Source organism: Procambarus clarkii, chromosome 52, assembly GCF_040958095.1.
Source record: "Procambarus clarkii isolate CNS0578487 chromosome 52, FALCON_Pclarkii_2.0, whole genome shotgun sequence".
NCBI lineage: Eukaryota > Metazoa > Arthropoda > Malacostraca > Decapoda > Cambaridae > Procambarus > Procambarus clarkii.
In genome coordinates, this window is record NC_091201.1 from 21,594,941 (window position 1) to 21,611,605 (window position 16,665).

Below are 16,665 nucleotides of genomic sequence, written 5' to 3' on the forward strand. Positions count from 1 at the left end.
TATTAGCTATATTAGTCTGGGGCTTCAGTCTCACAGAGTTCGAACCTACCAGGGACTAAGAGCCAGAACCTGGTCCCCTCAGACAGGTGCAGGGAGCAATGGCCTATGAGACTCCCTTGTATGAGAGAAGTCATGTCTGCCATTGACCAGAGTTAGACACCCAGAAAGGTAGGCGCCCCAAAACATACCCCAACTGGAAAATTGCAACCACATACCAGAGGAAGGCTAAAAACTCACCCCAATTAAAAGAAGATAACAAGCAACACGTCATCACACCACGTACTCATGCCGACCCCATGAGGTGGGGGGGCTTGGTTGGTGGGGCGTCCCCACCTAGCTGGCGGCCAGACCGCTAGTTGGTCGACTGAAGTCAGCTGGGGCGGTTGTTTTCTCTGGTCTGAATTACCCAACAGGATTTTCACCCATTGGGGTGGTACCTGCTGTGTGTTAGTGTGGTGGCTAGGAGTCCAGTACCCAGGGCTGTATGCACTTAGAGCTCTCTTCCCTAAGCGCCGTACACGTACACGTGCGCGTAAGTCCACCCTCTGGATTTCAGGGTTCTCTTCCCTGGGATCTTAGGGTTCCCACTCCCGGAGAGGTAGCGGTTTCTTGGCTTTTGCCTTGCCCTTGGGGTCAGCTTGGCTTTTGGTGCTTTCGTCTGGCCCTGGGTAGGTAGTGGTTGTTGTTGGTTGGGGCGCACTGGGCTGCACAACTTGCTTAACCACACCAGCTATGTCTTTTTCTGGCCTCCTGGGTTGTGGTGTTTCCTCGAGGTTCTTTACCACGTTTTAGTTTCTTTATTGCCTGTTGGGAGGATGCCAGTGTTAGGTGATACCTAGGTTCAATAGGGCAGTGCTCATCTGGGTCCCCGTGGCTGCTCCCTTCACAGGGACCAGTTTGCCCGGTTAACATACGGGGACCAACTGGCTTTGGCAACACCAATGCCTGGGCTTCCCATAGCCGTAGAGGCACATCCCCCTACGGACCCTGGAAACCCCGACCGAAGCTTGGTTGACGAATGGATGTGTCTTCTGAGCCCTATCTCACCTTGTACTAGTTTAAAGGGATGCTCGTTGCCCTTGTCTCAGGGTGACGATCACCTGTTTTGCCGCCGTCATGCTGCTTGTTGTGTCGACGATGCCTACAACCCAGAGACTTGTGAAACTTGTTCTTCAATTTACCCACTCTACTTTAGCCGCAGATAGGGGTCAAGTGGCTTGCATGTTGCATGGTAAGTTTAGGTTGCTGCATTGCACTCGGTTGGTTGCCCACTCGAATGCCCAGGGCTGCCCTGTTTTGATTTTAGGGACCCGGACTTGGGGAAGTTGGTTCTTCGACCTTGGTTCCGTCTGCGCCCCTTCGTGTTTCCCTTGTTGGTGCGGTTCATCCCTCCTGTTTGTTCCCTGCTGCCGGCTCCCAAACATCTGAGGGTTTCGGAGTCGGGGCAGGGTTTAGCTGGGGATGAGACTCAGACGGCTCTGGGGGTTGCCCCATTCCATGCAGAGACGAAGGCATTTAACCCACCAAGGCTTCTAGGTCATTCCTGCGGGCCCCCTTCTCTGATGCCTTTGCCTTTTCTTCGAGGGTGGAGGGCGTTGGGGACGGCTTTGCCCCAGAGCCTGGTTTGGAGTCTTCCGGGGCCAAGGGGTGATTAGGCCTGGAGCGCTTGAGTCCCTTTTGATCTTGCATGGGCTTTGGTGCCCTCGGGGCGGGGTCTGTTCTTGCAAGGTTCGGGTTTTCGTATTCCCCTTTCTTGTACAAGTTTGATATGGGTTCCTTATCGGTGCCTACCGCTTGCGAAATCCGGATTTTGCCTCTTTGATGGGCTGTGATGGATCTGATTTATTTTAAGTTCGGGTCTTCTTCCCTGTATTGCGGGCGTTATAAGGCTCCGGCGTCTTCCTGGATTGCAGACTGCCCTTTCTTTTCGTTTGGGGCGTGGCAGGCGTGGTCAAAACAACCTCCCTCAAGTGGGTTTCCCCACTTGTTTCCAGTGCCGAAGCTAGACTGTGTGGATCTGCGGTTCGTTCTAGACTTGTCCCATCTGAACCTCTGGATTCCTTGCCCCCTCCTTTTAGATGACCACTCTGTCCCTAAGTCCGGTTTCTCTTGGAGCCAAATTGTAGATGGTGTCTCTGGACCCCCTAGACGTGTAATGGCACGTTCCCATTCATCCGGGGTTCAGGTTAGATTTTGTGATGGGGCAGCAGGCTTACCGTTTTTTGTTGCCTACCTTTTGAGCTGATCTGGCGCCTCATCGTTTTCCTGTATCTTACTTGGATCGTGGTGGTCCGTCTGCCTCTGCTTGGTGTTAGGCTTTTGATTTACCTCGACGACTGGTTGGTGTGGGCTCCCAGCCAGTCTCAGTGTCTGCTCACCAGGGATTTGGTTCTTTCCCAGCTCGGAGGGTTAGAGTTCCTGGTGAACTGGAGGACGTCCCATCTGGTTATATCTAAGGTTCGGATTTGGCTGGGCCTTGTCTGGGATTCCCGGACCGCATATTTGTCTCTCCTTCAGACGGTGTTGCTCCGGCTGCAATACTGCTGCCTGCTGTTTCTGAAGGGGTCCCGGCCACTCAGCAATTGCTCGAGCAGCTGTGTGGAAGTCTGAACTTTGCTGTGATCGTTTACCCACTGGGTCGGATTTGGCTGCAGGTCTCTGTTCTGTTTCTTTCAGGGCCATCCCTTTGGCTCCTCTTGCGATAGCTGGGTTCATCCCCCAGGGGCCTTACGTCGGTTGCTGTGACACCAGCTTCCTCTTCGGAGTTTATGGGGTTCGGTGCCTTGTGCCTCCAGAGCCTTACCTTGATGTGTTCACCGATGCCTCCTCTCTAGGCTAGGGCCTTGTGACCAGTGCTCCCCAGGCTGGCCAGAGATGCTGGGCTCCATCCTTCAGTCGGGCTCACAACACGGTGCGGGAGTTCATGGCAGTGTGGCTTGCACTGCGTTGGATTCGGCTCTCTCGAGGCTCTACGATCAGGCTCCATTCGGACTGTGCTCTGGTGGTTCAGTGCCTGAACTGCGGCGGATTCTTTGTAGTCCTTGGCCCTTTGTGGCTGATCGATTCAAGTGCCTCTTCCGCTGAGTTCTCGGGGCTTAACTTTCCGTGTGGTTCATATCAAGAGCAAGTCCAATTTTCTGGCGGACGGCCTGTCGTGGTTCTTTCCCCCCCTGTCTATTGAATGGACAGTCGATGCTGACTCCTTCAGTTGGCTCTGCCGAACATTAGGGCCCCCAGACGTTGACCTCTTCACATTGGCATGTTCGCATGGTCTCCCCGTTTATGTGGCGCCATTCCCCTACTGCGAGGCCAGAGAATGGCGGCCACAGTAGACGCTTTTCGGCAGGACTAGTCTAGGTGGGGTTACCTGTACCTGTACCCTCGGTTCAGCTGTTGCTTCTGGTTCTGGCTCGGCTCGAGTCCTATTGGGGAAGGGTTCTCCTTCTGGACCCCAAAATGGCCGGCCCAGCCTTGATTTCAGGCACTACTTGCTCGGTGTCCGAACCCAGGGCGTTTTCCGTGGCTTCACCTCTTTAACCACTGCACTGCTCGGCCTTAAAATATGACAAACCTGTGGTGCCCCCAAAATAAATTGTTCGCAATATTTTTTTTGTTCTTTCTAAAGTGTTAAAGAACCTTCTGATCACACATCTGTTGAAAAAATTACACAAGTGTATTTACTTTGGCCGCAGTGGTGTCCAGAAAATGAGGCAACCACCGAACACGGCCTGGTGGTCAGTCATGGCATAGACTCCCGGACTGCGGTTGCGAACCAGAATCAACAAGCGCGAGTTGCCACAAATACTTTTTTAATTTTTTTCTGCACAATTACAAATGCATTTATATTTTTTCTTGCTAATCCTATGTATATTGAACAAGGTTACAATATTCTGTCAGTAGAACATCCATACTGTTCCAAGACACTGTGTTACATGTATCACAAATGTGTCCACAAACATTAATCATATTTCCAATATTTCATGTTCAAATATGTACATTTATAACATATTTACACACTGTTTACTATCATACACCATTTACATCCCCTATCAACACAATTAGAACTGTGCACGTGTGTGACAATTGGTAAAGCAGTCAACGGGGCATAGAGGAACTTTGCACTCAACGCACCAGGTACAAATGCATCTTCGCTTGCGTTTACTAAGTTGTGTGTTCTTGCACACAATGCAGGCACGTTTACCCATGTCCCGTGTGCCTGTGCCTGGCATATAACCAAGCTTGAATACAGCCAGAATGTCCTAACCCTTGGGTCTGTCAGGGACTGCATGATGCATTGTTGCTGGCAGCCCACGCATTGCAAAAGAGCCCTCCACCCGATACCTTACGAGAAGTTAACACTAGAGCAGCACTGAATGGGGTCGCATTGGGAGTCTCTTGTCAGATTTCACGAGATAGATATATATTGAAACTGCAACGTCAAAGAGGTGGGAACAAATTTCTAGACCACTTCACAGATTTTTTCACGCATTCGACGGCACCAACCATCATGTCACATATATCACCTAGCCTCATATTTACATTGTAGTCAATGACACAATCAGGTTTACATATCTGGAACCGTGTTGCAAAGTTCACTTTGCCACTGTCCAACATGACACCGGTGTGAATAGTTGTCAATATATTCACCTCGTGTATGTCCCTCCAGCGCACTGATAACATTTGTTCACACTTTCGCAGCTGGCAATTACCCACTGCAATACCAATCACTAGCATTTCTCTCCGGTTGGCCTTGACAGTGCCACATTCGCCGGTGTTGGGGTCAAAGAGGCATCAAAGCAGACTGGTGCCGCTTTAATGGAATGTACTGCTTGAACGCCAGTCGTCCCTTGACGAGGACTAGTTATTCATCAATCACGACACTCTGTCCTGGTACAAACTAGTCACGGAACTTTCCTCTCATATCACTAAATATCTTCTTCAACTTCCACAGTCTGTCCTGTCTGTCATTGTTATCATTGTTATCAAAGTGCAGGCACCTGAGAAGCAGCAGGAACCTATCATGTGACATGTACCTGTTGAACAAGGGGGATGGAAGAAGCCAGTCTTTCCTCCAATAGTCCTGGATCACATGTTTTTCTGAATACTTCATCATCATGCACAAAGCTAAAAACACGTACATTTCCTCATTTGTCATGTTTTTTTCCAAAATGTTGTGCAAGAGGCAGGTAAAATGCCAGAGTCAATGAGGGTGTGAGCATATCCTGTTCGCCTCAGCAACGAGATGGCCCATGAATTCCTGATGAAAATATGCTGATGAAAGTATAGGGGAATAAGGGTGTCACACCAACATCGGTACCATCAAATGTTGGAATCTGTGGGTCAAAAGTCATACAATTCTCCTAGACAAGTACACCAGTGGCTTTGGTTTTGGCACCAACACCACCACCAGCACGAGCACCACCTGCACAGGCCCCCATACCACGGCTCCTTCGTCTTGTGCAAGAGCTACGTATGGGTAAACCAGGTGTTGAGTGTTCTGTGTAGTGTAGGCCTACCACGAACACCTGATGTCGAGGGAACACTGTCGTCTTTGTCCTCAGGCCACGTGACTCGCTGCCGCATGCCTCGGCGTGTTGCTGGGGCAGCAAAACCCCGCCTAATAACACCATCGCTGCTTGTAGTCGCTTCGTCAGCACTCCTTGTATCGGAGCCTGTCACTGAAACCCGAGAATGATTCATCACATACACTATTACTAAATAAACTCACATCAGGGAACATATATGGTGATGGTGACTCTAGCAGTGTTAACCCAGGGTGGCGAGGCAGGCTGGGCGAGGCACGTGTACGGTACACACTCACGACGTTGCAACCCGTTCTCGCAAATTCGTAAAGTCAATATTGACTTATTAACTACGTGCATAGGTGATATACTAAACATAATAGACACCCTTAAAAAGATTCATAGAAAACACCGACCTTACCTAACCTTGTTAGTATTTTAAGATAAGCATCTTATTGCTTCGTAATTACAATTATTACTTAACCTATACCTATTATAGGTTAGGTAATAATTGTAATTACGAAGCACTAAGATGCTTATCTTAAGATATTAACAAGGTTAGGTAAGGTCGGTGTTTTCTATGAATTTTTTTAAGGGTATCTATTATGTTAAGTATGTCACCTATGCACATATTTAATAAGTCAATATTGACTTATTAAATTTGCGAGAACGGGTTGCGACATTGTCCACCTCCGTGTCCCCATCACTCGAGTCCGACCCCTGTGTTAGGTATTTTTCAGGACTGTAGTCTAAATCATCATCCATCGCTCCATCATCTTGCAATATGATCCGTATTTCGTCCTCTAAGAGTCGTTTTGCTGGACTGCGGCTGACTGTGGATCGGAAGCTCATTGACGATGCATAACACATGGTTGCTTCTTTGAAACCGAGGGTCCTCACGGCCCTGGGGCATGCTGGGATTTTTTTTTTCAAAATGGCGGATGATCACTGAAGGCCTCAGGCATCCATTTCGTACCGATCCACTTTTGAATCGTGCACTATACCAATGAGAGCCTTAAGGCGCATTACACACCACCAAACGAGAGCCTCGAGCACGTTGGGCAGTGAGGTACCTTGCTGCTCCCCTCTACTCTTCTGCACTTTGCGTCTGGAGTTTCTGACGTAGGTATACCACCATCTCTACAGTGATCAGGTGGCTTCTCTAATGGTGTCTCACCTGCGGTCTTCTTCTCGGAAGCAGAATGAAGTCTCTTGGTGGTCTTTTCGCCACTTCCTTTACCTGCGTATGTTGTCCTCGGTGTCGGTTCATGTTGTGTTATCTTTTCTGTCTTGGCTTTTTCAAAACAGGCATCTTAGGCCAAATACTGTAGCCTCGTTTCGTGTGGTTCTGGCGGAGCCGCTCCAAGTTGCGTTCCCGGTGGATGTCACGCTCCGTTTCGTTAGCTTTCTTGTGCGTTTTTCAACCTCCGGCCTGCTCATGTGCCGCCTGAGCTTTCTTGTTCTTTCGACCGGGTGCTCTCTTTTCTCTCCTCTCGGTTTGTGGTGGGCCCTTCAGTCAATGACTGCTCTCAGAAGACTTTGTTTTTGTTGGCTTTGGCTTCTGGGTGTTGAGTCAGGGAGCTTCATGCTCTCCTCCAGCGCAAAGGCCTTTAATCGTTTGGTCCTGGTGGACGGTTTGTTACATTGCAACCGTCTCCTTTTCTGGTGGAGAATGAGACGGCGGGCTTCGGGAGGGGTTATTGATGGTTGATCAGGCCAGGGGTGTATCATGTTTTGTGTGTCCAGTTGTGGCTTTAAGCCGTTTCCTGCGCACTTCGACTTCTGTGTCCGGGGACTTGCTGTGGGTTGACCCGGTATCCCTCGTTCCCTGTTCCAGGGCTTGGGTCTCTCAGGTCGTCAGCAGGGTTATTAAGTGAAGCCAGCCTGCGATCTACCCTCGCTCCCATGATGATCAAAAAATCTCTGGCTGCTGTGTTTGGGAACATGTCTTTGGTTGGCATTCGGGCACGAGGGTTTTGGAGGTCGAACAGGGTCCTGGCTGCCCGATATCTCGTTAATGTGCCCGGCCCTCAGCAGTGTTGTCCCTTTGGATCAGTGGTTGAAGCCAGTTGTCTCGTCTTCGTCATGAGCCCCGCGGTGCTGTCACCTCCTGGGTAAGTCCATCTTTTTCCTGCTCTTTTGGTAGCTAGCTCCAGGGATCTGACAGGGCTTTCCCCCCCCCCCCCCGCCCCACAGAAGACCAGTGTCGAATGTAATAAAACGCTATTTTCTGATTATAGCCCCGGAGGCTCCCTGGCAAAGTTCTCAGGATCCTCAAGCTGCCGTGTAAGGTCACGCACTTGAAAGCTGTACATAGAATACTAACTTTCGAAACGCGTCCTTACTTTTTATTTACAGTATAGGTACATTACTTTAAAAGAAGGAAGTTAATGATTCAATTGTATAAATCTCTCGTGTGGTCCCATTTGGATTACTGTATCCAAGCTTGGAGACCCCATCTTCAGAAAGACATAGCTGCTCTGAAGAAAGTTCAACACCGGGTGACTAAAATCATTCCAAAGCTAAGTCATCTCGCGTATCAGGAACAGCTGAGGGCCACAGGACTAACAACACTGAAAACCAAGCATGACGGGACAGATCTCATTGAAACTTTTAAAATGATAATTTGGTGGATGTTGATCCAAAAAATTATTCAAAAGGTCAAATGTAACAAAAACAAGGAGCAACGGGTTTAAGCTCAACAAGTCGTAATGTAGGACTTGGAACAGGAGTTGCTTTCTCACCCACAGGGTTATTAACACATGGAACTATTGCCTGCTAAAGCTGTAAATGCCAAGACTGTTGAATTTCAAAATCCAGCTGGAAAAGATTATCAATACAAATGGGAGGACCTTTGACATGACGCTGGCTTCCTGTCCTTGTCAATGCTACTAGTGTTAGTGGCCCTCAGGAAAATTCAGGTATTTCCTGAATTTGAAGCTAAATGACCAAAATAAAATATATATAACTATTTATGCAAACATGCCATGCAAATACTTCCTAATGAATTTAAGACAAATTCAGCTAATACTTCGTTCAAAAAGTAAAACAATGAAGTATCTAATATCCCCATTATAGTATCATAACCTTGTTCTATTAACTCGCCTAATACCTTACTTTATATAATTATAACTAAATCCACATAATTTCTCATCACCACCACCTTACCTAGTTAATAATTATATAGTAATCATGTTAACTAAAAAAAATTCATTACATACCTGTCACTACTTTTAATTCTTGTTCAAGAAATAAAATTTCTTGTGAAAGAAATTAAATTTCTAGTTCTTGAAAAAAAGAAAATTCTTTATTACTATCTATAATTATAACAAAATCAACATGATTTCTCATTATCACCACCTTACCCCATTAATACACAGTAGTAATTATGTTCAGTGAAATGTTCGCATTATATACCTGTCACTACGTTTGTCTTGTTCAAGATTGACTGTTTCATCTTGTAATTTATAATTAATTGCAATTTTTCTGTCAATTTAAATATTTGTCTAAAATGCTGTGTGTGTTAGTGGCTCTGCAAGAATATACCATTAAATTACCAAAATTAGTACATTCACAATCCATTGTACCTTCTTGTATATACAAAATATAAATAATAATGAAATATACAAACACTGTTCTAAGTAATCACTGTAATCTGATCCTCTTCATTTTTATTAGTAAAATGTTATTATCAATATTTTTAAGTAGAAGATTATTCCAAATACTGTATGTTGACAGCTGGAAGTGGGACGGGACTTGCAGAACGTGTCCTCCAGGGCAGAGCTCAGGATATTACAAGTCCCTCTTGGTGCCGACCCACCTGGCGCTTCCTATGTGTCTTCAGTCTTCACCGAGATATCATACAAGGGCGATACACCAAACTTTGCTGTATGTAAAGACAAGTTTGTATTTTTATATCACTTTCTGGAGAAAGCCCCTTCGGCTCCCCGGAGCTTACTGGGCTGATATGTATATGTGTGTGTGTGTATATATATATATATATATATATATATATATATATATATATATATATATATATATATATATATATATATATATATAGATATATATATAGATATATATATATAGATATATATATAGATATATATATAGATATATATATAGATATATATATATATATATATATATATATATATATATATATATATATATATATATATATATATATATATATATATATATATATATATATATATATATATATTATATATATATATATGTCGTACCTAGTAGCCAGAACGCACTTCTCAGCCTACTATGCAAGGCCCGATTTGCCTAATAAGCCAAGTTTTCAGAAATTAATATATTTTCTCTAATTTTTTTCTTATGAAATGATAAAGCTACCCATTTCATTATGTATGAGGTCAATTTTGTTTTATTGGAGTTACAATTAACGTAGATATATGACCGAACCTAACCAACCCTACCTAACCTATCTTTATAGGTTAGGTTAGGTAGTCGAAAAACAATTAATTCATGAAAACTTGGCTTATTAGGCAAATCGGGCCTTGCATAGTAGGCTGAGAAGTGCGTTCTGGCTACTAGGTACGACATATATATATATATATATATATATATATATATATATATATATATATATATATATATATATATTATATATATTATATAATATTTATTAGAGCGTGGCAACAGTCAATTCGATTGGAGTTCTAGCCAACCGAGAACCATAAGCCAGAACCTGGCCCCCTCAGAGAGACAAATGGAGCCATGGCCTACAGACAACCCCCCCCCCCCCCCCCCCTTGTGGTTGGAACCAGTCTATGTCTGCCATCTTCCAGGTCAGGCACCCAGAAAGGTAGGAATTCCAAAACAAACTACTCCTGGTCAAAATTGCACACCGAAAGCCTAACTAGCAAGCAGAACTTCCCAATCAGAAAACAAGCACGATGTCATCACAACAGATTTTTGCACAGCACTCCCCTCCCCGGGAGGGGAAAGGGAGAGCCCCAGACCCCTCATGCCGGCTACCCAACCTCTGTTCTGAGGCTGTTGTATTCCGTAATGGTCGTTCGACTCTGGCTCGAAATATTTGAGCAGTGCTGTACCTTGCGGTGTGGTTTTGCTGTTTGGTGGTGTACAAACCAGGTGTTATTCAAGAAGTGCTGGGGCTGGATGCGTCTAGGGGTCACCTTCCCTAGGTGCCCTGTAAATATACTGCCCTTGCGGTTTGGGGGTTACCTTCCACAAACTGTTCGAGGAACATACCTCCGTAGGATTCTATTGCTGCTCGATGATTGCCCGCCCTTGGGGTCAGCTGGGGTTTTCATTGCCGCTGTTTGACCTTGGGTAGGAGGTAGTGTCGTCGATGGCAGGGGCACAAGGTACTGTGCAGCTGTCTTACTATACGCATAGCAGCTGGTTTTGTTCCTCCTGGAGACATTGTGCTTTTGCTGGGTTTTTCTTATAATTTTTGTTTTCTTTGCCTGGTGGGTGTCTGCTTTGTGTGACTATAGGACCACTTGTATTATTGATCTTTCACTAGGCCCCCATGAATGTACACATCGCAGGGTTCACCTTTAATTTGTTGGCTTGGGTATCTGGTTAGCAGCACTTTGCCTGGGCTACCCTTTGCAGTCAACCTAAGGGCCCTGGAAACCCCCATTTGGGCTCATTTGTCCCATGGGTGCGTCCCCTGAGTCCCATCTCGCTTCGTGCAAGTTTGAAGGGTGCTCTGTACCTTTGTCTCAGGGAGACAATCACCGTCTTGGCCTCCGCCATGCTGTCTGCTGGGTCATTTCACTTTTGACCCGGAGTCCTGCGAGTGGTGTTCCTTCCTTGTACTCAACTTCACCCAGTCCACTGATATTGATATGCGGTGCAGGCAGCTTCAGCAGGTTGGTTGCCTTTCCAGATGACTCGAGGCTGCCCCGCTTGGGTTATAGGAACCCGGACTATGGGGGGGGGGGGCATTAGTCACCTCGACGCAGGCAGTTTTGTGGATGCCCCTTCCGGATCGGCGGCGGAGGCATTCGAGCCTGTTGCTCCTGCCAGGGCTTTTGGGTCGCGCCAGCGGACCCCCCTTCATCCCTGCTTTTCCGGCGGACTCTGCTTTTTATTCTGAGGTGGAGGGTTTGGAGGATGGCTCTGCTCTGGGTTCTGATGTGGAGGATCTCAGAGCTAGGGAGGAGATCTTTTCTCCTCCCTAGCTTTGGGAGGCCCTAGCCCCAAGTCAACTTGGATTCCAACACCCAAGACCCCGCTTGGATGTTGGTACCTTCAGCGCGAGGCTTGTTGCTGCAGGGGGAGGGGTTTTCTTATCCCACCTTCCTGTACGAGTTTGATATAAGTTCGGCTCCTCAACGGATTCGGTTCCGGGTACCCTTGGGTTCTTCAGATCCTTCTTTCTGGAGGTTTTCGGCTTCCCGCGTCCAACCAAGGGAGGTTTGGGAGGCCATTGCAGCTTACCTCCTGTGCTGTGCGAGGCCCGGATTACACCTCAATAATGGTTCCTTCTTCTTTTGAGTTTGGCTCCTCTCTTCCTTACTGAGTGCATTATGAGGTGCCTGAGTCTTCCTGGCTGGCAAACTGCCCTTTCTTTTAATTGGGGGCGTGGCATGTGTTGAAGTTGTTTGCTCTGATTCTGCGGGAAGCGGTGTCTCTGTTCTTTGCTTTTCGCCTTGTGTGCCGACAGGTGGTGCTAGTCCACTCTATGGAAATCTGTTTGGATCCTGGCTTTTAGATTTTTGTCCCCTTTTTGTCTGTTGCTGATTGCAGAGTTTGCGGTGGTGCATTTTCGGCAGGTGGCTTCGTCTACTTGCCGGTCTATGTCAGACTTAATGGTTTTCCAGGGGGGCCGTCGGAGTCTTACCCGGAATCCAGAGCCCTGGTCGTGCCAGGGCTCTGGGTTCCTTCGGTCGTTGTAAGCCAATGGATGCCAGATTCTGAGCCGACCCCTTCTGTGGAGCCGTCAGCGTCTGGTCAGTGCAAAACTCGCTCTGAGCGTCGGTTAGGGGTCTCATAAAGGTCGTCGGCCCTTTTGCTCTTCACCCCGTTGACAGAGCTTGTTTCTGGGGGCTGCCGGGGTCACTTGGCGAATGCTCGAGGGTTTGTGCGGGAGCCTGAACTTTTCCACGATGGTCTACCCGCTGGAATAAACCTGTCCCAGCGGGTAGGCAGTGGGTGGCCTTAAGTCGTCTGTTCTGGTTTCTTCGGGGCCATCCCTTTCGCCTCTCACAGTCGCTGGATTCAGCCTCCCAAGGAGTTGCATCCGCTGCTACGTCGCCGGCTTCCTCTTCAGGATTTTTAAGGATTCAGTGCTTTAGTGCCTACCCGATGCCTGCTCGATGTGTTCACGGATGCGTGGTCTCTTGGCTAGGATTTTTGTGACCAGTGCTCTTCATGCCTACCAAAGGCGGTGGGGTCCGTCCTTCTGTCGGGCTCACAGCACGGTGTGGGAGTTTGCGGTGGTGTGGATGTCGCTTCCGAGGGTTTGGGTCACTCGCAGATCGACGATCAGGCTCCATTCGGACTGCTCCCTGGTGGTTACTTGCCTGAACCGTGGGAGTTCGATGCAGTCCTTACATCTTTGGGGCTGGTCGCTTCAATTGACTCGTCTGCTGAATTCTCGTGGTTTGGCTTTTCCTGGCAGTTCACATTCAGGGGGTGTCCAATGTGCTGGCGGATGACAGTGTCCACCCCTATATTTCTTCCCTCCCAGCTTAGAAGAGCCATATCTCCGTAGCCTAAGTATTCTCTGATGTTCAGGGAACATTTTCGTGTGTGGGAAAGCGTGGAGCGTGATTAAGCTGGCTGTAAAATGGCCAGCTAAGTTTAATAATGCAGGGGGCTTATGCCTTTTGAGGGGCACAAGACAGTGCCGAGCCGTCCTGTTTCCCGCCAAGATGTCGTGACGCTTCCCGGCACCTGATTGGCCAGGTGAGGTCACGTGCCGGAAGTGACCAATGACGAGAGCCCTCGGGCGGTATGACGTCATGAGGCAGATGGCTCCTGGGGTGGCTGGCACCTGGGCGGGAAGAGTACGTCACGAGTCGTCATAGAGGGAAGACGCGCTCAGTTGAGCTCCAGAGCTAAGAGAGCCCTTACCAGCAGATTTAAGCTTCGCTTCGATTCTGCAGACAGTCTGAGAAGCCATCCAACTTCCGTGGAGTGCCCAGAAGAGAGGACTGGGCCGGATTAGAGAGCCAAGAGCTCTATCAAGAGTCTGCAGCAGAGGGAATGTTGGGCTGGTGAGGTCTGGGACGCCCAGAGGACCAGTACTCCACATCAAGCGAAAAGCTACGGCTGGGCCAAGTCTACTGGCAGTGAGGCGAGGGGAAGCTGTGCTGGACTGTGAGGTGTCGACAGTGCCAGTGAGAGTGAGGACGACGACGGAGGTACCTGTCTCCAGTACCCCGGAAAAATAGGAGGTGGAAGGCAGTACCTATTGACTGTCAGTACGGTGAAGACGCGTTACCACGAGGACAACAGAGGAACCTGTGTATGTGGGAACTGTTCATCAGGAGACCAGGAACCTCAACATCCCTCAACAGAGGAAGAGTCAGCTTCGTGGTTAGAGTGAAATAAGGTAGATAATTGTCCCTCCCTTTACCCCTTTTGATCTAGGCGAGCTAGAGTATTTTATATGTTTTGAACATTTCTACTCATCATTTTATTGTCTTAAGTGAAAGAATATTAGGCTAGGAGCCAAGAGCTCATTTAGGCATGAGTTGGTATGTGTGAGCATTAAGGCGGGGATGTTAGTGATCCATGGAGGTGGTAGCTGGTGTGCAAAGAGCCAGCAACGAACTCTGAAGCACCCAGCTGATCGCATTGCTAGAGGCGTGGGAAAGTCACGATGTTCTCACAGTTAGAGGTATCAGCTGATCGTATTGCCAGAGACGCGAGGTTTGTGCCCGCCGCCTGACGGGTGAACCCAATCAGCTGACCGTGTTGCCAGTAACCGTGCCGCGAGGAGTGTTGCCGCCTGCGGACGATATCCCCCTTTTGACATTTCTTTATACAATTATATGAGTATATATTCTTTTGCTTCAGTAAACTTTTAAACTAACTGATGAGTTTAAGTGAGCCTCCATTCTCTAATGCTATATATATATATTTAGGAGACCATTAGTGACACTGCATATGATATTGCATCCTTGATTAAGATAACCACTAAGACCACTGACGTGTTGCTGGGACACGAGTATAAACACCCAGCTGGTGACCTGAGTAGACCAGATATCCAAGAGAGCGTTCCAGAGTCAGGACGGGCAGGTTCAGGTGAGTGAGTCATAGGAGGCTTGAACCTCCCCACTCACTTGGGGTGTATAAGGCCAGCCCTTAGTTGACTGGGGTATATAGGTGTACTTCGCTTTCTATTAAGGTTGTTTTGTCCTTTTTCTCGTGGTTGTCTCGGGACCATCATCTTATACTACCTACTGTCACCTGGTACCCTGCTGCACTGGCGGAGCCACTGCAGGTTGCTTTCGGTATTGATGTTACTTCTGCGCCGTTTCACAAGCTGTCTTGGGCACTGTTCTTATTGGCTTTGTCCTCTGGAGGTCGGGTTGGGGAGCTTCCTGCTCACCATCAGCACAGGGGGTTTCTGCTGTTTTGGTTCTGGTGATAGGTTTGTTTGTTTGCAGCCATCTCCTTCTTTTCTGGCGAAGAATGAGACGGCTGCTTTCCATTGGGCTTCTTGGGTTGTTGATGCTTGATTGGTTAGGCCGGGGGTGCATCATGTGTTGTGTCCGGTTGTGGCTCTCCACCATTCTTTGTGCGCCATGGCTTCTGTGTTTGGGGACGTTCTTTGGGTTGATCCGGCTTCCTTTCTTCCCTATTCCAGGGTTCGGGTCTCCCAGGTTGTCCGCAGGTCCATTCGATTCAGCTAGCCTGTGGTCTATCCCTGTGGCCAGGACGTTCGTAAGGTTACTGCACTTGCTGCTATCTTCAGTAACATGGCTTGGGTTGACATTTGGGCAAGGGATTTTAGGCAGTCGAACAGGGTCCTAGTTGCGCGCTATCTGGTCACTGTAACGGGGCCTAGTCAGGCTTGTGTCGCTTTAGGTCAGTAGCCAGTTGTCTCGACTTCGTGTTGATGAGCGAGTGCCGACCGCCTCCCAAGTCAGTCCCTCTTGGTTTAGTCTTTTGGTAAGTAGCTCCGGGGAGCCGAATGTGCACCCCTAGAAAACCAGCGTATAATGTAATGAAATGCAATTTACTGGGTGAGACCCGGAGGTCCCCAGTTACCCTCCCTCCCCATAGTCGGCGGTGTTTTGACATCCAGCCTCGGGACTATCCCTACCTCGGAAGGTGGGGATTGCCTGGGCGAGGGGTCTGGAGCTCTCCCTTCCTCCTCTCCTGGGGAGGGGGAGCTGTGCAGACAAGCTGTGCAGTACGTGTGACATCATGCTTGTTTGCTCGTTTTCATTTCGGGAGTTGTGTCTACTCGTTTACCCGAACAGTGTCGGCTCTCAATAGTAGTTTTAACCAGAATAGGGGTTTGTTTTCGGGCACATACCCTTCAGGGTGCCTGACCCTGTCGATGGCAGACATAGAATGCTCCAGACCACATGTGCAATTCTATAGGACATTGCTCCTCGTTCCTCTCTGAGGGGGCCCAGGTTCTGGCTCGTGGTCCCCGGTAGGCCTAGGAACTCCAATCACACTGACTGATACGAAAGTCTAATATATCCATATCAGCCTAGATAGCTCCAGAGGAGCCTCCAGGTTTCACCCAGAAAATGGCGTTTCATTGCATTCAACGCTGGTTTTAGTTTCAAAGAAATCTTAGAAGTCTGAATTCCTATTCGGGTAAAAAGGTAAAATCTAGAACGTAAATTCATTCAGATTACTAAGATATTCAGGTTACTGGAATTCAAATTACTGAGCTCTTGCTATACTGAATGATATATAACATTGAATTTAAGGCTTATGTGATGCATTATCAATTTTTTAAATATATTTAATTATTGGTTAACAGCACAGACAAGAATAATAAAATTTATATTTTCTCTGGTAAGGTTAAGTGGTGGGTGTACCTAGTGTCGAGCCTGGGTGGCCTGCTCTTGTTAGTCCTCATCGCTCTTATCATGTGGAAGGTTAGTCTATGTTGCATATTTTGAACATACAATTATTCATACATACAATTATATATATATAT

At 47.7% G+C, this 16,665-nt stretch overlaps 1 protein-coding gene across 1 annotated transcript in view; it reads left to right on the plus strand.

Annotated features, from left to right (window-relative positions):
- The window catches only part of LOC123763674 (integrin alpha-8), a 293,676-nt gene that overhangs the window by 237,856 nt on the left and 39,155 nt on the right, over positions 1–16,665 (plus strand). The window contains 2 exon segments of the mRNA XM_069304445.1: positions 9,261–9,410; positions 16,526–16,603. Of these exon segments, the coding sequence (XP_069160546.1) occupies positions 9,261–9,410; positions 16,526–16,603 (228 nt within the window).